General features: G+C 41.5%; 2 protein-coding genes across 9 annotated transcripts in view; one reads left to right on the forward strand and one right to left on the reverse strand.

Moving 5' to 3' along the window:
• The window catches only part of katnal2 (katanin p60 subunit A-like 2), a 206,408-nt gene that overhangs the window by 117,906 nt on the left and 67,994 nt on the right, over positions 1-20,508 (reverse strand). The window lies entirely within an intron of this gene.
• pias2 (protein inhibitor of activated STAT, 2) overlaps positions 1-20,508 on the forward strand; it is a 95,657-nt gene that overhangs the window by 7,408 nt on the left and 67,741 nt on the right. For all 5 annotated transcript variants that reach the window (XM_043715166.2, XM_043715240.2, XM_087990883.1 and 2 more), the window contains 4 exons: positions 5,300-5,384; positions 7,466-7,516; positions 15,441-15,531; positions 16,831-16,965. In XM_043715166.2, the coding sequence (XP_043571101.2) occupies positions 5,300-5,384; positions 7,466-7,516; positions 15,441-15,531; positions 16,831-16,965 (362 nt within the window). The remainder of the gene's footprint in view (positions 1-5,299; positions 5,385-7,465; positions 7,517-15,440; positions 15,532-16,830; positions 16,966-20,508) is intronic.

Genomic DNA, 20,508 nt, shown 5'->3' on the forward strand with positions numbered 1-20,508 from the left:
ACTTAGATGGTGAGCAGGGATGTGGTGAAGGGGCAGGTGTTGCACTGTCTGTGGCTACGTGGGAAGGTGCCAAGAAGAGGGCGGGGTGGGAGGTGGGTGGTGTTGGTGGTTGTGGAATGGGCCAGGGTTTCTGAGAGATAACAATCCCTGCAAAATACAGACTGATTTGAGGGGAGGATGTATTTGGTGGTGTTCTGCTGGAGTTCTCTGAAATGGCAGAGAATGATCCTTTGAATGAGGAGGCTGGTGGGATGAAAAGTGAGGAAAATGGGGAACCCAGTCATGCTGTCGAGTGATGGGACACAGCAAGGGCAGAAGAACGGGTGAGAGGTCAGATGCGGTTGAGGGCCCTGTCAACCACAGTGGGTGGGAAACTACAGTCATGGAAGAAACAAGCCATGTCAGCAGTGCTGTTTTGGAAGGTGGCATCATCTGAACAGGTGCGACATAGCCCAAGGAACTGGGAGAATGGGATGGAGTCCTTGCAGATGTAGGGTACGATGAACTGTAGTAAAGGTAGCTGTGGGAGTCAGTGGCTTTGTAGTGGATGGCAGTGGATAGTTTATTCCCTGAAATGGAGACAGAGTGGTCAGGACCTTGAAAACCTTTTTTCATTTTGACTCCCATTTCCATCCCTCTATAACTTTTATGTCGTCCAATTTTGACACTTCCTTTCCTTGACCCCTCTGTCTCCACAAATGCTGTCCCCTCCACAGTTCTGCTGAAAAGTCAAATAGACTCAATATTAGCTTGCGCTCTCTCCATGGATGCTGTATGACCAACTGTGATCTCCATCATTTGTTGTTTTCACCTTATTAAAGGCTCTCTCCTGCATCCCAGAGAAAACTAGGAAGGGGAATTATTGCTCTGGACTACAGGCTGTCCCAAAAAGAGGAACCCAAAGGTAATTCTGGGTATTGTTTGGGTTTAGGGTGACAGAATTCCTCGTGAGGGTGTTGGGGAGCCTAATGTGAGAGGCCAGAAGGAGGTAGTTCATACGATGTAGGAGCAGAATTAGGCTATTCAGCCCATCAAGTTTGCTCCACCATTCAAACATGGCTGATATGCTCCTCACCCTCATTTTCCTGTCTTCTCTCCACAACCCTTCAACTCACTACCAATTTAAAAATCTGTCTAACTCCAAAAGCTTACTCACTGCCCTAGCATCCACTTCACTTTGGTGTAATGAATTCCACAGATTCACAACCCTTTGGCAAAAGTAGTTTCTTCTCAACTCTATTTTAAATTTGCTCCTCCCTATCCTAAGACTATGATCTCTCGTACTAGAATGCCCCACAAGAGGAAGCATCTGCTCCACATCTATTTAGTCCATACCTTTTATCATTATTCTTCTAAATTCCAGAGAGTGTAAACTATTCATTCTCTCTTCATACGACAATCCCCTCATCTCTGGGATCAATCTAGTGAATCTCTTCTGAGCTGCCTCCAACGCCACTTCATCTTTCCTCAAATAAGGGGCACAATACACCGGGTGTGGTCTTACCAATGTTTTGTATAGTGGAAACAATACTTCTTTATCTTTATATTCTATTCCTTTAGCTATAGAAGCCAATATTCCATTCGCTTTCTTTATTATCTGCTGTACCTGCATGCTGTGACTCATGAAGGACAGTACCCAGATCCCTTTGCACCAGACCACCCTGAAGTGTCTCCCCATTTAGATAATAGGTCACCTTCCCATTTGGGTGGTGGTGGGATAAATGGGAAAGTTGGACTTTTGGGTGCTTGGAGAATGGACATAAATGTACAAAGGGGGTGTGTCACCTCCTGGCCTGATACTAACCTTCAGGGCTACTAGGTTTTCTACATGGCCTGAGCACACCCTGCCCTGCTGTGATTTTAAATCCCAATGGGTGTGGAATGCGGCTGTTTAGTGGCCACGGATTAGCGACCTAAGGACCTCAGTAGGCGCATATGAGTTGGATGGTCCTTCTGATATCTCTGCCATGCTTTCTTCAACGCCCCTCTCCCAAATAAGATTCAGACAGATTGATCCAACCTTCAAAACAAGTCAAAAGCTACCCTTTCCGCCATGACTAGATGGGGGAAGAGAAAAACCGAATTGTAACAATAAAAGTCAATTTTTGAATTGTTTAAAACGTTTAAACTTCCTGATCTCTCCGGTTGTGGAGAATAACAAATTAGTATGCCTTCATAATAACAAGGGACAAAAAATTGTGGAGAAACAATGAAATTTTGTTATCTGTGAACACACGTCGCTCAAAGCTGTTGAATACGCAGAAAAATAAATTAGACAAGTAGCATGTTGGGTTTTACTTCAAAGTGGTTAGATTGAAAAGGGAGATGATAGAATTAAACATAGCTTTGTTAAAACTGCATTTTGTTTCTGATACTAAAAATCAGAAAAGATCATCATAGCATCCCTACATTTTGGAAGCGGGCCATTCCTGCTGAAGGGCTTATGCCTGAAATGTCGATTCCCCTGCTCCTCAGATGCTGACTGACGTGCTGTGCTTTTCTAGCGCCACACTTTTCAACTCTGACTCTGCAGCCTTCTCTTTCTCCAGGCCAATCAGCCCAGCAAATCCACACTAACTCTCTGGAGCACAACCCACCTAACCTGCACACCCCTAGACGCGGTGGGCAATTTAGCATGGCCAATCGACCTAACCTGCACATCTTTGGACTGTGGGGGAGAAAACCAGAGCATCCAGAGGAAATCTGTGCAGACCCGGGGAAAGTGTAAATTCTACATAGTCACCCGAGGCTGAATTGAACCTGAGTCCCTGGCATTATGAGGCAACAAGCTGATGAATTATTCTTGAGAACTATGCAGTGGAGATTTGTCAGAATGATATTAGCCATAAATTAACTTGGAAGGAGAAGTTGCTTAAGCTTGGCTTTTACTAATTTGAGTTTATAATGTTTGAGTTTATAATATCTAATCAGGATCTTTAAAATGATCATGGTACCGTGTATTGATCATGGTAGATACAGTGAAATTATTTGCTATACTAAGGAACTCGAACAAGAAAACATAATTTTAAGATTGAACTGGGCTAATTTTTCCCCATTGGATATAGCAGTTGGGATGTCATATTGCAACTGTACATGATATTGGTTAGGCCGCTTTTGGAATACTGTGTTCAATTCTGGTCTTCCTGCTATAGGAAAGATGTTGTTAAACTTGAAAGGGTTCAACAAAGATTGACCAGGATATTGCTAGGATTGGAGGGTTTGAGCTATAGGGAGAGGCTGAATACGCTGGGGTTAGTTTCTCTGGAGAGTCACAGGCTGAGGGATAACCTTGTAGATATTTATGAAATCATGAGGGGGAAAAGGGTGAATTCCGCTGGGTAGGGGAGTGCATAGGTTTAAGGGAAGGAATTTAAAAGGGACCTAAGGGGCAACTTTTTCATGCAGAGAATGGTCCTTGTATGGAATGAGCTGCCAGAGGAAATGCTGGAGGCTGGTACAATACATGATTTAAATGGCATCTGGATGGATATATGAATAGGAAGTCTTTAGAGCGATATGGGCCAAATGCTGGCAAATGGGACTAGATTAATTTAGGATATCAGGTAGGCATGCAAGAGTTGGACTGAAGAGTTTGTTTCCATGCTGCACAACTCTGGCTCTATGACTCTGTTTCATAATAAAGAGTTTTTGAATGTATAAAGGGAGTGTTCTTTTCCAGCATGAAGTAATATTCTATTGTATCTTATGATTTCCCCACTAGATCAGTATATAATTCACAGTCCAATATAGAATTTAACAAAACAAATTCAATATGTCGCAGTTTCAGTTTTAGTCAGTTTATGAGTCAACTTTGACAGTAGTTTAATACTATGGACTTAGATATTTTCCAGGAATCAACTGGCAGTTCTGATGTGATGGCATCAACCTGAAAGGGTATCAACATTGATATCAGTCTTGTTCTAATATGTCCACTTGTACACCTTTCAATCAATCAGGCATCAAAACTGGTTGCTTATTTTCTTATTTTTCAAATTCTTCTAAAACATGAGGACGCAAAGGTACTCTTTGCACACTGCTTCCCAGATTGAGAAAACCTAACATGGGAATTGAGAAGTCCTTTGGGACATTTTGCTATGTTAAGAGCTGTTTATATTGTAAGTTGTCATCAGATTTTGTACATACTGGGAAAGTACAAACATGTACAAATCACAATTCTTTGAATCTATTATTAAAATTGTAAATTATTCAAAGTGCCAATATACAAAAAGCATAACTGAATTAATGTGTTCCAAGAGGCAGTATAATCATTTGTGACTGACTCAGTTGGAGAATGAATTCCCTGTGGACTTGCATTATAGCTGAAGGTTGGGGGAATTAATATTTATTGTATCCTCCATTCTGCCAAGGGATACTTAGACTTAATAAGTCTGCAACTTTAGTGATTGTTGCACTTATCCTATGAGATCATTTGTTCTTCTAATCCATCTTGACTTACATGTTAATAAGTAACTTATTTATTCTTGCTACCGATAGATTCTACTTTGCATTTACCTATATTATGAACACCATAGTCCCAGTATAGATCCCTGTGGGACACTGTTTCCTACTTTCTGCCACCATAATTACTCTTAACTGCCACTCTGCTTTCTGTTCAGAAGCCAACTAGCAATCTATTCTGCTTTACATTCTATCACCTTATTCACGAGTCTATTATAGGCATCTTTTGTGATTTTTGAGAAGATTTGTAGCTCAGGTTGAGGTTCAGATTGTAAGTTTGCTCGCTGAGCTGGGAGGTTTGTTTTGGACATATCATCACCATACTAGGTAACATCAGCGAGCATCCGATGAAGCACTGGTGTTACATTCCACTTTCTGTTTGAGTCTTGGTTTCTTGAGGTGGATGATATCATTTCTGATTCTTTTTCTCAGAGGATGGTAGATGGGGTCCAAATCGATGTGCTTATTGATAGAGGTCTGGTTAGAATGCCAGGTCTCTAGGAATTCCCATGTGTGTCTCTGTTTAGCTTATCCTACGATGGATGTGTTGTGATGGAAATGTGTTGCTGGAGAAGCGCAGCAGGTCAGGCAGCATCTAGGGAACAGGAGAATCGACGTTTCGGGCATTAGCCCTTCTTCAGGAAGAGAAGATGGATGTGTTGTCCCAGTCAAAGTGGTGTCATTCTTCGGCTGTACATAAAGATACTAGTGATAGTGGGTCATGTCTTTTGATAAGGTGGCTATAGGCACCTTATCAAAGGCTCACTGAAAATGCAGCTACAGTACATCCACTGCATTACCATTGTGTAGTTTAATGATTATTTACTTTTTTAAACTTCAGTGCCATCAAACATTCAACGATTCCAGGAAAAGTACTTCATCTTCGCATTGACTCCTCAACAAGTAAAAGAAATATGCATTTCTAGGTAAGAATGACAAATGTATTTCTGTTAACGTAGTGCCAGGGTTTCCTTAAGGTCTTTTAGAAGATTTCTGTCCTCAAGAGGTGAGGGTGGGAAAGCAGCAGAAGCTTCATGATGCACTTTGATGGAGCTCTCTGACTTGTTTCCGTTACTTGAAAGTGATTTAATTATTTTATGAAGTACCTCTAAGTTTAGTTCAATAAAGGTTTAATTGATAAAGACATTGCCAGTTGTGCAACAAAAAAAAGGTCAGGTTTGGCTACTTTTGGAATATTGTGTGCAATTCTGGTCTCCTTCCTATCTGAAGGATGCTGTGAAACTTGAAAGGGCTCATAAAAGATTAACAAGGATGTTGCCAGGGTTGGAGAATTTGAGCTACAGGGAGAGGCTGAATAGGGTGGGGCTGTTTTCCCTGAGGCATTGGAGGTTGAGGGGTGATCTGAGAGAGGTTTACAAAACCATGAAGAGCATGGATAGGATAAATAGAGAAGGTCTTTTCCCTGGAATGGGCGAGTCCAGAACTAGAGTACAGAGGTTTAGGGTGAGAGGGGAAAGATTTAAAAGGGACCTAAGGGGCAACTTTTTCAAGCAGAGGGTGGTGCGTGTATGGAATAAGCTGCCAGATAAAGTGGAAGCTGGTACAGTTAAAGCATTTAAAAGGCATCTGGATGGGTAAATGAATAAGAAAGGTTTAGAGGGATATGGGCCAAGTGCTGGCAAATGTGGCTAGATTAGGTTAGGATATCTGATCGTCATGGTTGAGTTGGACCGAAGGGTCTGTTTCTGTGCTGTACATATCTATGACTCTATTGACAGGTTTTTATCCTGATCAGATTGTTACGTGATTTCAGCTGGGGTCATACACTTGGCTTTAGCAACCCTAGATTAGGCACCCTCTTGCAAGGATGCCTACCTTGAAGAAGTTTTCCTCCTCTCTCTACAAGAATCTCAGGGAGTCCCTCTCCCACTGCAACTCCCAGGTCATTTCCTCTGCCCTGAAGCTCTTGTACTCTATGCTACTTTCTCCCCACCCCCACCCTCCTCTCATTTATCTCTCCACCCTTCAGGCACTCTGCCTGTATTTCTGATGAAGGGCTTTTGCCCGAAATGTCAATTTTCCTGCTCCTCGGATGCTGCCTGAACTGCTGTGCTTTTCCAGCACCACTCTAATCCTAAATCTGGTTTCCTGCATCTGCAATCATTGTTTTTACCAAAGAAAAAATAGCCAGGTTACCTGCTTCTGATTTATGATCTATTGTCTCCTGTGGGGGAACTGCACACTGTAAATGTCCACTGCGTTCTCAACTGTAATAATATTGTTGTTAATTTGTTCACGGAATGTGGGCATCATTGACTACACCAAAGATTATTGCCTGTCCCTCATTTGCCTTTGAGAAGCTGGTGCTGAGCCTGCTGCCTTGTATCACTGCATTTCTTGGGGTGTAGGTACATTCTCACCATTAAGGAGGTTGTCACGGATTTTGTCCGAATTACAGTGAAGGTGCCATAATATGTTTGAGTCAGGATAGTGAGAGACTTTGGGGGGAGTTTGCAGATGGTGTTCCTATGCATTTTCTGCTCTTGTCCTTTTAGAGGGTCAAGTTTATGGGTTTCTGATGTTGCTGATGAACCCTTGAAGTGCTGCAGTGCAACTTATGGATGATAGACAGCTACTGCCACTGTACATCGGTGGTGATCTGTATGAATGTTGAAGGTGGTGAATGAAGTGGGCTTCTTTGTACTGAATGGTTTCAATTTCTGAGAAAAATATCAAGATACTTCAATTTGGAATGACTCACTCGGAACAAAGTACAGCTGGGATTTGTGAAACAGTCCTCTGAGATGAATTGATGCCTTCAGGAAAGAGTATGTTTTAAAAAAAAAACCCATGAGTTTGTGTGTTTTGTACTCATTTGAGATTATTGGGTGTAGTTTTGATTTTCAGTATTTTATCTTTGACTAATACTTTTTTCAAAGATTGTTCTTATGACTGGGAAAACAGGTACGTGAATGTTTACGGTTTGAGAGAACTTGGAGCAATGCTGTTTACCTCTGAGTAACTTGATCTTTCAAATTCCGTATAGGGACTTTTTGCCAGGTGGAAGAAGAGACTATATTGTGCAGGTTCAGTTGAGGTAAGTTAATCCATTTTTCGCAGCTTGTTCAAATGAGCTGAGTTTGTTTTTTTCATTTGTTTCATTTCTACCTTTAAAGAGACAAATAAGTTGCACAATATTTTGGTCATAAATCCGAGTTGTAGAATATAAGTATGGAGGAGCAGGAGAATCTACGTTTCAGGCATAAGCTCTTCATCAGGAATGAGGGGGTGGTCCAAGAAGGATGAGAGATAAATGAGAGGGGAAGGTAGCTGGGAATGCGATAGGTAGATGAAGATGCGGGTGAGGGTGATAGGTCGGAGAGGAGGGTGGGAAGGAAAATGGATATTCCCAGCTACCTCTTCTCTTCCCACCTCTTCTTCTCTCTTCCCACCCCCCAGCCCCACCCCCTTCCATTTATCTCTGTCCCTTTGGGCAACCCCCTCATTTGTGATGAAGTGCTTATGCTTGAAACGTCGACTCTCCTACTCCTCGGATGCTGTCTGACCAGCTGTGCTTTTCCAGCACCACACTTTTCGACTCTGATCTCCAGCATTTACAGTCCTCACTTTCTCCTGAGTATGGAGGAGTAATGCATAAGGAAGAATTATGCATCAGAACTGGTCCAGAAGCAAAGTATATGTTCATCCTCTTCCATAGAAGATATATGAATATGGTATGAAAAAACATAAAATAAAATTACCAATCGCATCCTGAAGACCTTATTTGAGTTATTACAGTGATATTAAGGATCTGATAGCTGAATAAAAAAAATTTGCTATGGGTGTAGTGTAAACGGGCAAACAATATGATGTTATTGAATGCTGACGACAGTACAGGAAGGTGGTGGCACAGCAATAACTTCATTGAACAAGTAAATGCAGAGGCTCAAGCTAATGATATGAGGACTTGGATTTGAATCCTATCACAGCAGCCACTTAGTTCAAGGACAGTTAAAGATGGGCAATAAGGTGCCCTTATCGGTGGTAGCCATATCCGAAACAAAGTTTTTAAGAATTTTCAAGAAGACTGCTAGCAACTTTGTTGCTTAATCATTTTTGTTTTATTTTGTTCATGGATAGTGGGTGTCACTGTTTGGCCAACATTTATTGTCCGTTCCTAGTTGCCCCTTGAGAAGGTGGTAATGAGCTGCCTTCTTGAACCACTGCAGTCCACATAATGCGGGTTGACCCACAATGCCATTCAGCAGGGAATTTCAGGATTCTGACCCAGCGACGGTGAAGAAATGGTGATATATTTTCAAGTAAAGATGGTTAATGGCTTGGAGGGGAAACTTGCAGGTTTTCATGTGTGCTAGTGTGTTGGCTGCCCTTATCCTTCTAGATTGAAGTAGTTGTAGGTCTGGAAAGTGCTGTCAAAGGTTCCTTGGTAATATCTGCACTGCATTTTGTAGATAGTACAAGTGTCATGCTGGAAGGAGTAGATGTGGTGCCAGTAAAGTGGGATGCTTTGTCCTTAATGGTGTCAAGTTTCTTCAGCATTGTTGGAGGTGCACCCATCTAGGGAAATGGGAAGTATTCCATCACACTTGAGATGATGTACAGATTTTGTGGAGTCAAGCGATGAGCTAGTCAATGCAGAATTCCTAGCCTCTAACCTACTCTTGTAGCCTCTGTTTATGTGGCAGTTTCTGGTCAATGGTAACCCTAAGGATGTTGATTGTTTGGGTTTCGGTGATGGTGATGCCATTGAATGTCAAAGAGCAGTGGTTGGATTGTTCCTTATCTGTGGTGGCCATGGCTTGGCATTTGTGAGGCATAAATGTTACTTACCACATGTCAGCCCATGTCTGAAAATTGTCCAGATCGTGTATTTGAACATGGATTGCTTCGGCGTCCAAGGAGTCACAAATGGTGCTGAACATTAAGTAATCATCCGGGAACATCCCTACTTCTGACCTTATGGAAGGGAAGTCATTGATGAAGCAGCTGAAGATGGTTGGGCCTAGGGCATTACCTTGAGAAACTCCTACAGAGATGTCCTGGCGCTGAGTGACTGACGTCCAGCAATCATGATCATCTTCCGATGTGCCACGTATGACTCCAACCAGAGGGGATTTTGCCCCTGTTGATTCAGTTTTGCTAGGGCTCCTCAACACCACACCCGGATGAATGCAGCCTTGATGTATTTGAACAATCTATGACCAGCCAGTGCCAACTGCTGTTGATCAAGGAACACCATTTTGTTTGAGGTCCATTATCTACTGATATGGAAAAATATCTACTAGTATCCTGAATGACTAAGGATATTGATAAGAAAATAAAGAAAAAGTAGGAGGCATATGATGCATAACAGTTCCGACAGAGATCAGGAAGAGTATCTCAAATGCAGGGGAGAGGCTAAGCTGACATAAGGAAGACTAAAAGGAAGCATGAGGAATGGATGTCAGGTTGCTCTAAAACAAATTTTGAAATGTTCTTCAAATGTGTTAATAGTAAATGGTTAATAAAGTGGGGCCCAAAAGGAACAAGCAGGGAAAGCTGCTCACTGAAGCAAAGGACATGGCAGAACTGCTGCTTTTATGTATTCCTCCTGTCTTTACCAGCTCAGAAGATGTGACAATGGCCCTATTTGAAAGTGTGGATGTTGAGCAACTGAACAGTATAGTGATAGGTAAAGAACTGGTACTAAAAAGGCTGGTGAACTCCAGATAGAAAACACTCAAGACCCAGAAGGGATACATCCAAGATTGCTCAGAATTAAGGGAACAAATCCTGGAACTGTTGAGTGACTGGAGGATTGCTAATGTGATACTCCTTTAAGAAAGGGATAAAGGACAACCCAGGAAACTACAAAACTGTCAGCTTGATATCAGTAGTGGGAAAACTGATGGAGGCTGTAATACAGTAAGTAATATGGTGAGGTAAGTATACACTTGGAGAAAAACGAATGAATACTAGACAGTCAACAGAGCTTTGTCAGGGCAGGTCATTGTCTGACCGTTTTAGTTGAGTTCTTTGACAAGGTGACACAGAGGGTAGTTCTGTATATTTGAACTTTCCAAAGGCATTTGATATGGTGCCACATGGCAGGTTGGTTAACAAATTAGAAATGTTTCGGATTGATGTGCCCTTGACAGGCTAAAGGTAGAAAACACAAGTAGGCATGGATGGGCATTTCTCAGACTGGAGGCAAGTTAAGAGGTGTTCCCTGGGGATCGGTGCTTTAAGCTAGAGAATATAATTAATTGGGAGGGTAATGCTGAGCAATGTCAGCAACAATTTGGCCAATTGGGTAGACACTTGGTAAATGAATTTCAATGCAGAGAAATGGTAGAAGAAACATGGCTACAATACCAGCTCAATGGTACAACTTTGAAAAGAGTACAGGAGCAGAAGGACCTCCGAGTTCACATGCATGATTCTCAGAAGGTGGCCAAGAAAGTCAAAATAGTTGTTAAGAAAGCTTATAGGATCCTGGTGTTTATAGAGGCATAGAGTGTAAAAGTAAGGAAATGATGCTACACCTCTACAAATCATTGCTCAGACCACATTGTGTTCAGTTCTGGGCACCTTATTTAAGGAAGGACGTTAAAGCTCTGGATGAAGTTCAATGGAGATTTACTAGAATGATACCAGGAATGAAAGAATTTACATATAAAGAAAAGTGACCTTACTGATATTTTCAAATAGAGTCATAGAGATATGCAGCATGGAAACACACCCTTCGGTCCAACTCATCCATGCTGACCAGACATCCGATATAAATCTAGTCCCATTTGGCCCGTATCCTTCTAAACCCTTCTTATTCATATACACATCTAGGTGCCTTTAAAATGTTTAATCATACCAGCCTCCAACACTTCCTCTGGCAGTTCATTCCATACATGCCCCACCCGCTGTGAAAAGGTTTCCCCCGAGGTCCCTTTTATGTCTTTCCCCTCTTTTCTTAAAACTGTGCTATCTAGTTTTGGACTCCCCTGCCCCGGGGCAAAGACCTTGCCTATTTATGCTGTTCATGCCCTTCATGATTTTATAAACCTCTATAAGGTCACACTTCAGCCTCTGGCGCTCCAGGGAAAATAGCCCCCTTTTATTCAGACTCCCTATAGCCCAAATCCTCCAACCCTGGCAAAATCCTCAAATCTTTTCTGAACAATTTCAAGTTTCAGAACAGCCTTCCTATAGCAGGGAGACTAGAATTGCACGCAATACATCAAAAATGGCTGAACCAATATCCTGTAATTGATTAAAAATAAGTAGATCCAGACCGATCTTTATGGCACACCACTTGTCACAGGTCTCCAGTCTGAAAAACAAAACTCCACCGCCAGTTCTGTATTCGCATTGCTAGTTTTTCCTTTATTCTGTGTGATCTAACCTTACTATCCCATCTAGCATGAGGAACCTTGCCAAACGCCTTATTGAAGTCCATGTAATCATATCCACTGCTCTGCCCTCACCAATCCTCTTCATTACTACTTTAAAAAACTCAATCAAGTTAGTGAGATTTCCCAAGTACCAAGTTCTGTTATCTATCCCTAATCAGTCCTTGCCTTTCCAAATAAGTGTAAATCCTATCCCTCAGGATTTCCCCCAACAGCTTGCCCACCATCCATGTCAGTCTATAATTCCCTGGCTTTTCCTTACCACCTTTCTTAAATAGTGGCACAACGTTAGCCAACCTCCAGTCTTCCGGCACCTCATTTGTGGCGATTAATGATACAAACGTCTCAGCAAGAGACCCAGCAATCTCTCCCTTCACTTCCCAGAGTTCTAGGATACATCTGATCAGGTCTGGGGACTTATCCATCTTCCTGCGTTTTAAGATGTCCAGCACCTCTAATATGTATGTGTTTTGGAATATCACCATTTATTTCCTCACGTTCTCTAGCTTCCATATCCTCTGCCACAGTAAACGCTGATGAAAATACTCGTTTAGTATCTCACCCATCTCCTGCTGTTTCAAACAAAAGTGGCCTTGCTAATTTATAAGTGGCCCTATTCTCTCCCGAGTTACCCTTTTGACTTTAATGTGTTTGTAGAATCCCTTTTGGATTCTCCTTAACCCTCTTTGCCAAAGCTATTTCATGTCCCATTTTTGTCCTCCAGATTTCGCTCTTTAGCATACTCCTACTGTCTTTAACCACTTGTAGGGATCCACTCGATCTCTGTTGTCTATACCTGATGTTTGTTTCCTTCCTTTTCTTGACCAAAACCTCAATTTCTCTGGTCCATCTACCATGAGGAACCTTGCCAAACGCCTTATTGAAGTCCATGTAATCACATCCACTGCTCTGCCCTCACCAATCCTCTTCATTACTACTTTAAAAAACTCAATCAAGTTAGTGAGATTTCCCAAGTACCAAGCTCTGTTATCTATCCCTCTGTCCAGCATTCCCTACACCTACCAGCCTTATCCTTCACCCTAACAGGAACATACTGACTCTCGATTTCATTTTTGAAGGTTCCCATTTTCCATCTGTCCCCTTAGCTGCAAACATATACCTCCAATCAACTTTTGAAAGATCTTTCCCAATAAAATCAAAATTGGCCTTCCTAGAATTTAGAATTCCTAGAGATCTGCAGCATGGAAAGAGGCCATTCGGCCCAATGTGTCCATGCCCCCCAGTTTCACAATTAATGTAGTCCTATTTGCCTGTGTTTTGTCCAGATTCTTCCATACCTATCCCACCCATGCACTTATCCAAATATTTCTTAAAAAAATAAAATTGTACTCTCCTCTACACTACCTCTGGCTGCCTATTCCAGGTACTCACCATCCTCGGTGTGGAAAAAAATGCCCCTCTGGACTCTTTTGTACCTCTCTTCTCTTGCCTTAAACCTATACCATTTAGTTTTAGACTCCTATACCGTGAAGAAAAACTGTTGGCCATTTATCATTATATTTGCCTCTTGTAATTTGTTAGACCTCTATAAAGTCATCCCTCATTTTCCTACATTCCAGGAATTAAAAAGTCCCAGCTTATCCAGCCTCTCCTCATAACTCAAACCTTCCAGTCCAGATAGCATCTTGATAAATCTTTTCTGCATTCTGTTTTAAATGTCCTCTCTATAGTAGGATGACCAGAACTGCACGCTGTACTCCAAATGTGACCATACCCATGTCTTGTAGAGCTTCAACAAGATGCACCAATTCTTGTACGCAATGCTCTGAGGGATGAAAGCAAGAAAACATGCTGAGAGCTGCCTTCATCGCCCTGTCTATCTGTGACTCCACCTTTAAGAAGCTATGAACCTGTACTCCTAGATCTTTGTTCAATAAAACACTTCCTCGGGCCCTACCATTGACTGTAAGTCCTGCCCTGGTTGAATCTACCAAAATGCAGCACCTTTCATTTATCTAAATTAAATTCTATCAGCCATTCCTCAATCCACTAGCCCAATTGATAAGATCTCAATGTATTCTCAATTAACCTCCTTCACTGTCGACTATACCACTATTCTTGGTGTCATCTGCAAACATACTAACCATTAGTCCTAAATTCTCATCCAAATAATTTATGTAGGTGACGAATAACAAATGACGTGGACACAGCACTGATCCCTCTTTGATATGCAGCTGGTCACAGGCTTCCAGTTTGAGAAAAAACCCTGTTCCCCTGCCCTCTGTCTTCTATGAACTATTTTGACAGGGTAAAGAAGGATATTCTATTTACACTAGTTAATATGTCAGTAACTAGGGGGTCACAATTTCGAGATTGTCAGCAAGAGAGCTAGGAGTGAGATGAGAAATTTCTTAGTCAGTTGTCAGGATTTGGAAAGTACTGTCTGGGAGAGTGGTGGACAAGGATTGCAAAGGAGAGCTGGATATATATTTGAAAGTGATGAATCTGGAGGGCTACGGAAATAGGGCTGGAGTGTGAGCAGGGTAGCTGTTTTCAGAACTAGTACAGACGTGGTGTGATGATGATTTTCTTCTGTACTGTACAATTCTGTGATTTTAATGCACCCATGTCTGGGAAGCATTGGCTTGCACCGAAGCCTTGAAATCAGTGAAAACTCCTCCAACGCTTGCCATACAATTTCTTCTATAGACATTTATAACTTCAAATGATAGAAATAAGGACATGTTTGTACAGTCCTAGAAATAGCCAGAACAAATCAGCAGCTAACGTGTACCTAATCAATGGGGATAAGCCAGGATATTGGTTGAAGTCTTGAGTGACACAACTGGCAAGAAACCTATTTTGGATATTTTCTTCTTAGCATGCTCAGATAAAGTATTACGCACTTTTGGAGAAGGTGGGACTTGAACTTGGGTCTCCTGCCTCAGAAATAGGGACACTACCACCATGCCATAAGACCCCTTAAACCTGATTTGCACACTGGCAAGATAATTTGAATGCTGTTCAGGTGTTTGCTGTGCGTACGAACATCTGCAATCCAAACGTGGAGAAATTGAGGACTGTGGATGCTGGAGAGTCAGAGTCAAAAAGTGTGGCCCTAGAAAAGCACAGCATGTCAGGCAGCATCTGAGGAGCAGGAGAGTCGACATTTCAGGCATAAGCTCTTCACCTGAATCAAAGTGTTTCCACTGACAAGCCCAGTTTCTCACCCGATAATTGGTTGCTGAATGTTTGGAATTTTGAATTAACTGATTTAATGGTGAGGACATTAATGTCATTTGTTTTTGTCGTAAACCTATTTTATCAATATTCATAACTCTGTATTTTAAGCCTTCCGAGATAGTTAATATGTTCAATAGTTCTATCCTTTTATTCACTATGCTATATTGAATTTAATTCTAGATTTTGTTTTTCTAAATTGATATCTCAAGATATCCTTGGGACAACTTTTTAAAACTTTGAATGTTTTTCTGTAAATGCAAGATATTAATATTGTTAGTTTTGGACATAGTCTTAAATCTGATAAGTGGATTTGACCGAGTTGGCATTTACTGTTTCTTAAGAGGAATTTTGTTTCTTCAGAATTCTTACCAGAGCAATTGCTAATCCAGTTGCCCAATCGTATGATTTCAGGTTTTGTCTCGCAGAGACGAGCTGTCCGCAGGAAGACAATTATCCTAATAATTTATGTATAAAAGTAAATGGAAAACTTTATCCACTACCGGTAAGTTTATATTTTTAAAAGATTTGGGGGTTGAGGGGAGAGGTTTATTTAAGAGGGAAATTTGCTGGTCAGAGGAAATCTGTCAATGCTTGGGAAGTGGAATGTTTTATTTATTGAGCATCTGAATTAAATGAATCTTGCAGAACTATTGCCTGCATTGTTTATTTGAAGGACTTGCCTTGGGAAGAATGCTAAGTACATGTTCATCTTCTTTTATTGGTAAGGCCAGCATTTATTATCTTGCAACTGGAATCGATTGACTGTTGGTCATTTCAGAAGCCTTAAGAGTCAACCACATAGAGTCATAGAGATGTACAGCATGGAAACAGACCCTTCGGTCCAACCTGTCCATGTCGACCAGATATCCGAACCCAATCTAGTCGCACCTGCCAGCTTCTGGCCCATATCCCTCCAAATCCTTTCTATTCAAATACCCATCCAAACGCCTCTTAAATGGTACAATTGTACCAGTCTCCTTCACTTCCTCTGGCAGCTCATTCCATACACATACCACCTTCTGCGTGAAAAAGTTGCCCCTTAGGTCTCTTTTATATCTTTCCCCTCTCCTATGCCCTCTACTTCTGGACTCCCTGACCCCAGGGAAAGGACTTTGTCTATTTATCCTATCCATGCCCCGCGTAATTTTGTAAACCTCTATAAGGTCACCCCTCAGCCTCCGACACTCCAGGGAAAACAGCCCTAGCCTCTCCCTGTAGCTCAAATCCTCCAACCCTGGCAACATCCTTGTAAATCTTTTCTGAACCCTTTCAAGTTTCACAACATCTTTTTGACAGGAAGGAGACCAGAATTGCACGCAATATTCCAACAGTGGCCTAACTAATGTCCTGTACAGCTGCAACATGACCTCCCAACTCCTGTACCCAATCCTCTGACCAAGAAAGGAAAGCATACCAAACGCCACCTTCACTATCCTATCTACCTACGACTCCACTTTCAAGGAGTTATGAACCTGCACTTCAAGATCTCTTTATTCAGCAACACTCCCTAGGGCCTTACCGTTAAGTGTATAAGTCCTGCTAAGATTTGTGTCTGTGGAACTGGAGTTAACACACAGGCCAGACTAGGTGATGATGGCTGATTACTGTTCCGAAAGAGCATTAATGAACAATATGTGCTTTTATGACAAATTACGTTGGTTTTGTGCTCACCGCTTGACTAGCAATTTTTTTAACATTAAAGATTTTGTTGAATGCAAATTTCATTATCTACTTGGGTGGGATTCAAATTCATGTCCTATTACCTTCCTTCGTGATCATTATTTTTAATTTTAATTTTCAGGGGTTTACACCGCCACCTAAAAACGGTGTTGAGCAGAAGCGACCTGGTCGGCCTTTAAACATCACATCACAAGTTAGACTCTCATCGGCTGTACCCAATCAAATTTCAGTTTCTTGGGCACCAGAAATGGGAAGAGTAAGTAACTCCTGCTAATGTTTAAAACTGTGCCTTTCATAAAGGTACTGGTGGCCTATTTTAAAAGATACAAGGCAGGAGTAAGAGGCTGGAGGTGGTGAGTGGGGAGAGGAAAGCACTAAAAGAGATGCAGTAAGTAGGAAGATAGAAAAAGAGGTTGAGTGGGAAAGAACAGCTGCAAAGGAGAAAGAAGAGTTTAAAATATGCCCAGGAAGTAATTTGCAGCAAACTAGGGACCAGAGAAACTTGAAATTGTTATGGCAGCGTGCACCTCGCAAATGAATGTGGAATTGGGAGCTTTGGGTTGTATATATTCAGGTGCTATGAAATGGGGAAAAATGTGGTGGATGCTCTTATAATGACCACTGTTTCGGTTGTTGAATTTGAATTTGAAACAGACTTGAGGTACTGAAAAGTTTAGGAACAGCCTGTTTGAATTCAATCAGTTTAATGAATATATGTTGAAAGCATATTAGCTGTGACCTCACTAATGTATGGAATGTGTTTAGAAGTGTCAATTATTTTACAATTTTTTATCGCTAACTATTTCTTGTCTTGTTTCAATTCAAATGCTGCATTAAAAAAAATTGGCTTCCTTGTGCATGTGGCTTTAAGTTTAATGGAGGTTTTGGATATTGATGAGCTCTTCTAATTTCAACTGAGTGTCCAAATATCCCAAGTTTCAGTTCAAATATGAAATATATATTTATTAACTATGTCACCTAATAAGTTAGTTACAGAGAATGAAAATAATAACTCCTGAAAATCAAAATGTTGCCCCAAGGAGTATTGGTGAGGTGAGTGCAGCCCTTGATGTCAAGGCTGCATTTGATAGAATATGGCAACAAGAAGCCCTTGCAAAATTTGAATCACTTGGCTTCAGAGGGAGCTGAAAATGTGTTGCTGGAAAAGCGCAGCAGGTCAGGCAGCATCCAGGGAACAGGAGAATCGACGTTTCGGGCATAAGCCTGACCTGCGCTTTTCCAGCAACACATTTTCAGCTCTGATCTCTAGCATCTGCAGACCTCACTTTCTCTTCAGAGGGAGAACACTCTGCTGATTGGAGTCATACCCTGGCACATAAGAAGATGGTCATGGTTGTTATTTTTCAGACTTAAAATTGAGATTTAGGAGAAAGTGAGGACTGCAGATGCTGAAGATCAGAGTCAAAAGTGTAGTGCTGGAAAACCAGCTGGTCAGGCAGCATCTGAGGAGCGAAACAATGAAGAGCTGATGCTCAGATACTGCCTGACTGGCTGTGCTTTTCCAGCACCACTTTTTGGCATTAAAATTGAGATTTACAAGAGTAGAACGATTGTAAAACATGGAAGGAGATGATCTTCTGGGGACAGATGCAAAGAATTACCACAGTCTAGTACCATCTTGCCACTTTGATTCACCAAATAATTGCTCGAAAGGCAGATGTATGAGGAGAGATTGGGTCAATTCAATGGAGGTTAGAGGAATGAGAGGGGATCTCTGAACAAGAAGCTACTGTCTCTGGATGTGCAGTAGGTGATTTTCCATTGATGAGAAATCTCTTCATCTGTGGAATTCTGTTGCACAGAAGGCTATGGAGTCAACATCACTCAATATATTTAAGAGAAATAGATTTCTGGAGTTTAAAGCTTAAAGGGGTATGGGCGAGAGCAAGAGCATTGCTTTGAGTTAGACGATTGGCCATGTTCAAGTTGAATAGTGGAGTGAGCTTGATGGGTTGAATGGCCCACTCTTGCTCCTGTTTTCTGTTTCTATTTTTCTAAGAATGTATCTTGGCCATTGTTATAATGTAGTGGTGACAACCTTGCTGTCAGGTCATAACTGTTTAAACAATGTCAGAGCTCAAAGTATAATAATAAGAAGCAAAGTACAAGCAGTGTACTCAATGCAAAAGAAAGTGCCTGCTATTAAATGTAAATGTCAATTGGGCAGCAATTGCTGAATAATTAAATGTTTCAATAACACTAGCAACCAGTTTAAGATAAAACAAAGAACTGCGGATGCTGAAGATCTGAAACAAAAGCAGAAATTACTGGAGGAATTCAGATCTGGTAGCTTTTGTGAAGAGAAAGTAGAGTTAGCATTTCAAGTACAGTGACATTTTTTCAGAACTTGGAAATTCCTTTCCAACTCTCTCATGGAAGGCATTGTGGTTCTTTGGTTAAACCGCTGTCAATCCTTGCTTTCACTCTCGCTGTCTCATGATAGAGCAGCCCTATGGTCCAGTAGGGCTTTGGCAACTTTATCAGCTAACGCACTTGTAATAAGTGTCTCCAGTATATTATTCTGTTGAGTATTTGGACACTGAGAAGCAAGATTAGAATATAGAACATAGAACAATATAGTGCAGAACAGGCACTTCGGACCTCGATGTTGTGCCGACCTGTGAACTAATCTAAGCCTATCCCCCACATTATCCCATCATCCATCAGGACAGTTAAAATGCCCTGAATGTGGCTGAGTTAACTACCTTGGCAGGCAGGGCATTCCATATCCTTACCACTCTGAGTAAAGAATCTGCCTCTGACATCTGTCTTAAATCTATCACCCCTCGGTTTACAGCTATGCCCCCTCGTACAAGCTGACGTTATCATGCTAGGAAAAAGACTCTCACTGTCCACACTATCTAATCTGATTCTCTGATGATCTTTTATGCCTCTATCAAATCTCCTCTTAACCACCTTCTCTCCAATGAGAACAGACCCAAGTCCATCAGCCTTGCCCATAATACCTTCCCTCCAGATCAGGCAAGATCTTGGTAAATCTCCTCTGCTTCCACATCCTTCCTATAATGGGGCGACCAGAACTCTACACAATATTCCAAGCGAGGCCGTACTAGCATTTTGTATAATTGCAGCATGACATAATTGCTCGGGAACTCAATCCTTCCAACAATAAAACCTAACACACCAGTATGCAGCCTTAACAGCAGAATAAACCTGGGTGGCAACTTTCAGGGATCTATGTTTATGGACAGCAATTGCTGAATAATTAAATGTTTCAATAACACAATGTTTCAAGATCCCTGTGCACATCCACACTACCAAGAATCTTTCCATTGACCCAGTATTCTGCCTTCCTATTATTCTTTCCAAAGTGCATTACCTCACATTTATCTGCATTGAACTCCATTTGCCACCTCTCAGCTCAATTCTGCAGTTTATCCAAGTCCCTCATAACCTGCAACATTTTTCCACGCTGTCCACCACTCCACCGACTTTAGTGTCATCTGCAAACTTACTAACCCATCCACCTATGCCTGCGTCCAAGTCATTTATGTAAATGACAAACAGCAGTGGTCCCAAAACAGATCCTTGTAGTACACCACTTGGTGCTTTCTTACAGAAAGGCAATTTAAAATCCAAATTGCTAAATCACCCTCAATCCCATGCCTCTGCATTTTCTCCAATAGCCTACCATGTGGAACCTTATCAAAGGCTTTACTGAAGTCCGTATATACCACATCAATTGCCTTACCCTCATCCACATGCTTGGCCAACTCAATGAGGTTTGTGTTACACAACCTGCCCTTGACAAAACCAT

Source organism: Chiloscyllium plagiosum, unplaced genomic scaffold (assembly GCF_037043375.1).
Source record: "Chiloscyllium plagiosum isolate Xiang-an unplaced genomic scaffold, Cpla_swu_hap1 HiC_scaffold_1, whole genome shotgun sequence".
Taxonomy (NCBI): Eukaryota; Metazoa; Chordata; class Chondrichthyes; order Orectolobiformes; family Hemiscylliidae; genus Chiloscyllium; species Chiloscyllium plagiosum.